Source organism: Rhea americana, unplaced genomic scaffold (genome assembly GCF_003343005.1).
Source record: "Rhea americana isolate MKP2758 unplaced genomic scaffold, rheAme1 scaffold_252, whole genome shotgun sequence".
Lineage (NCBI taxonomy): Eukaryota > Metazoa > Chordata > Aves > Rheiformes > Rheidae > Rhea > Rhea americana.
In genome coordinates, this window is record NW_028186371.1 from 666295 (window position 1) to 668635 (window position 2341).

Sequence of the window (2341 nt, forward strand, 5' to 3'; positions counted from 1 at the left end):
GGGCCGGGCAGGGATTCCCCGGCGTCGCGGGGCAGCGCGGGGCGGGGGGCGCCTCCCGTCCCTCCGCGGCGGGGTTGCCGTTTCTCCCGCCGAGCCCGCAAGGGCAAGAGCTGCCCTTGGCCCCACGTCCAAACACGGGGCTGCCTCGGTGCGCCCAAGCCGGCGGACGGCCGCGGCGGGGGGGAGGGGAGGCGACAGGGGGAAGCCGCGGCTGCCTCGGCTGCGAGGGCACTGCCCGGCGGCGGGGCTCTGCCCGGCGGGGTCCCCTGCTGCCCCAGCGCGGGTTGCGCCGACGCAAGGGAGGGGGGGGGCGGAGGGCGGCGTGTGCAGAAAGTGCCACGGCGGCTGGTGGGGGATCGCGCCCTACCTGTGGTTAAATTGTCATTGATCTTCAGGGGCACCCGCAGGATGTAGACCAAGAAGAGCATGATGAAGAACCACAGGGTCCAGAGGTAGGTCCATGACCAGACGATGCAGGACTTGAGCTGCTCCAGAAAGCCTGTCCCAGCTTCAGCCATGTTTTTGAAGGGAGAGGAAAAAAAAAAAAAAACACGCTGCTCTCTGCTGCCACAACCTCTCAGCGTGTATTTGTGGGATGATTCACGCCTCCCAAAGCAGGCTCTCCCCCTCGCTGCGCACACACACGCCCGCCCCGCGGCCGCCCCCCGCCGGGTCTGCGCTCGGGCTCTCGAACCAACCCGCCGGCGCGGCGCCGGGCGGCCGCACTGCCAGGCTGCGCCTCCCCGGAGCTCAGGCGCTAAAATGGACTCCGCGGGGATCCCGCAGGCGCTAGAGCGGCGAACCCGACGGAGAGGCTCGGCTTTTAGGCGAAGCCTTGAACGCCTGGACGCCGCCACCTCTGCCCGCAGCTCGGTGCTCCTGCTCCTCCAAGGGTGGAGGGCTGGTGAAGGCCGAGTCTGAGGAGATACTCACCCAAAGTCCCCAAACCTTGGGCTAGCGTGCCACCTCCMAGCCTGCCCTTGCGTAGCTATGACCCAGGCCTCCACCTTTTTGGAAGGTACAGACAGCACAGACGCTTCTTCAGGCACGCAAGACTCCCTCACGCAGGAATAGCGCTAGTGAAACCCCATCCGCTGCCTTCTCCAAGTGTCTGTTAGGGGTTGTGGCTATCCCAGACATTTGCCACTGCTATGCTGTGAAATGCGGCAGAAAGAGGCTGCAGCGTAACAAAAAGGCTATGCAGGCCCGTGCTGTATCTTGACTTCGCACTTCTGAACAAGAACTTCAGCTGATACCATCATACTACAAACAGAACTTCAAAAAGGATGCAGGGGGATTGCTTGCTTTGCAATTTATTTGCCTAACCATCTTGTAGTGTCTTTGATGATATTAGAGACGTAAAACCCCAAATTTCCTTACTTTTTATCTTAGATACATTTTTGTGGTGTCCTGAACTGTAAAACTTCTCACTTCAAGGTATTACGGCAAGAATAATACGGTATTATGTCTTACTCAAAAATGTTTAGATAAAGCATAATCTTGTTTCTAAAATAAAGCATGTTTCTACAATGTTAAGCATGCAATAACGCTTTTTAGTGTCTTAAGAAATAGCTACTGGTAATAAGTAATACGAGTAGAACAAAAAAATCCCATAGAATTTTTCAAACTGATAATTGCCACTCTATCCTGGGATTTTCTAATCTGCCAAGGGAAAAATGTCATCATAGATAAGGCATAGTAAATACAACTTTTCCAGAATGTTTACAATATCTAAAGACAAGATGTTACAGCAAAACAAATCTATAGCTGACCTGATTACAAATYTATGCCTTCTTATGTAACAGCAAAGACAGAAAAGTTTGCAAATTTATTCTTTCAAACCATGCAATGGAACTTACGGAACAGACTTGGTAATGGTAGCTTTATGCCTCATACATTTGAAGATGGTATCTTCTGATTAAAGGAAGGGATAATATCTGGTGCAGGACAGAGAGAAAATACTCCCTATAATAGATCGCAAAACTTTTAACTGGAATATACAGATGACATTTTCAAAGTAACTGTTACATGGACATTTATAGTGAAATTACATACCAAAGAAAACCCCATTTCAAATATTTGAGCTTCTCTTTCCAGTTAAAAAGAAAAAAAAATTAAAACAAGTCACATCTGAAGAAGGTCCACATTACTCCATAATGCAGTTACTTCTAAATTAAAACATTGATATCACATTCTTTTAAATATTGATTTTTAAAAAGCTAAACAAATTTTTCAGTTCCATAAGTTTCCCCTACATATTTTAGTTTGTGAATATTATTGCCTGTATTACAAAACTAAGTATGATGATGCTTTTTTTGGACATGAAAGACAGATGGTGTTA

At 49.6% G+C, this 2341-nt stretch overlaps 1 protein-coding gene across 1 annotated transcript in view; it reads right to left on the minus strand.

Annotated features, from left to right (window-relative positions):
• ST7 (suppression of tumorigenicity 7) overlaps positions 1 to 544 on the minus strand; it is a 159770-nt gene extending 159226 nt beyond the window's left edge. Inside the window, exon 1 of the mRNA XM_085307087.1 lies at positions 368 to 544. Coding sequence (XP_085163213.1) covers positions 368 to 518 — 151 coding nt within the window. The 5' untranslated portion in view covers positions 519 to 544. The remainder of the gene's footprint in view (positions 1 to 367) is intronic.
• Between the last annotated feature and the right edge of the window lie 1797 nt (positions 545 to 2341).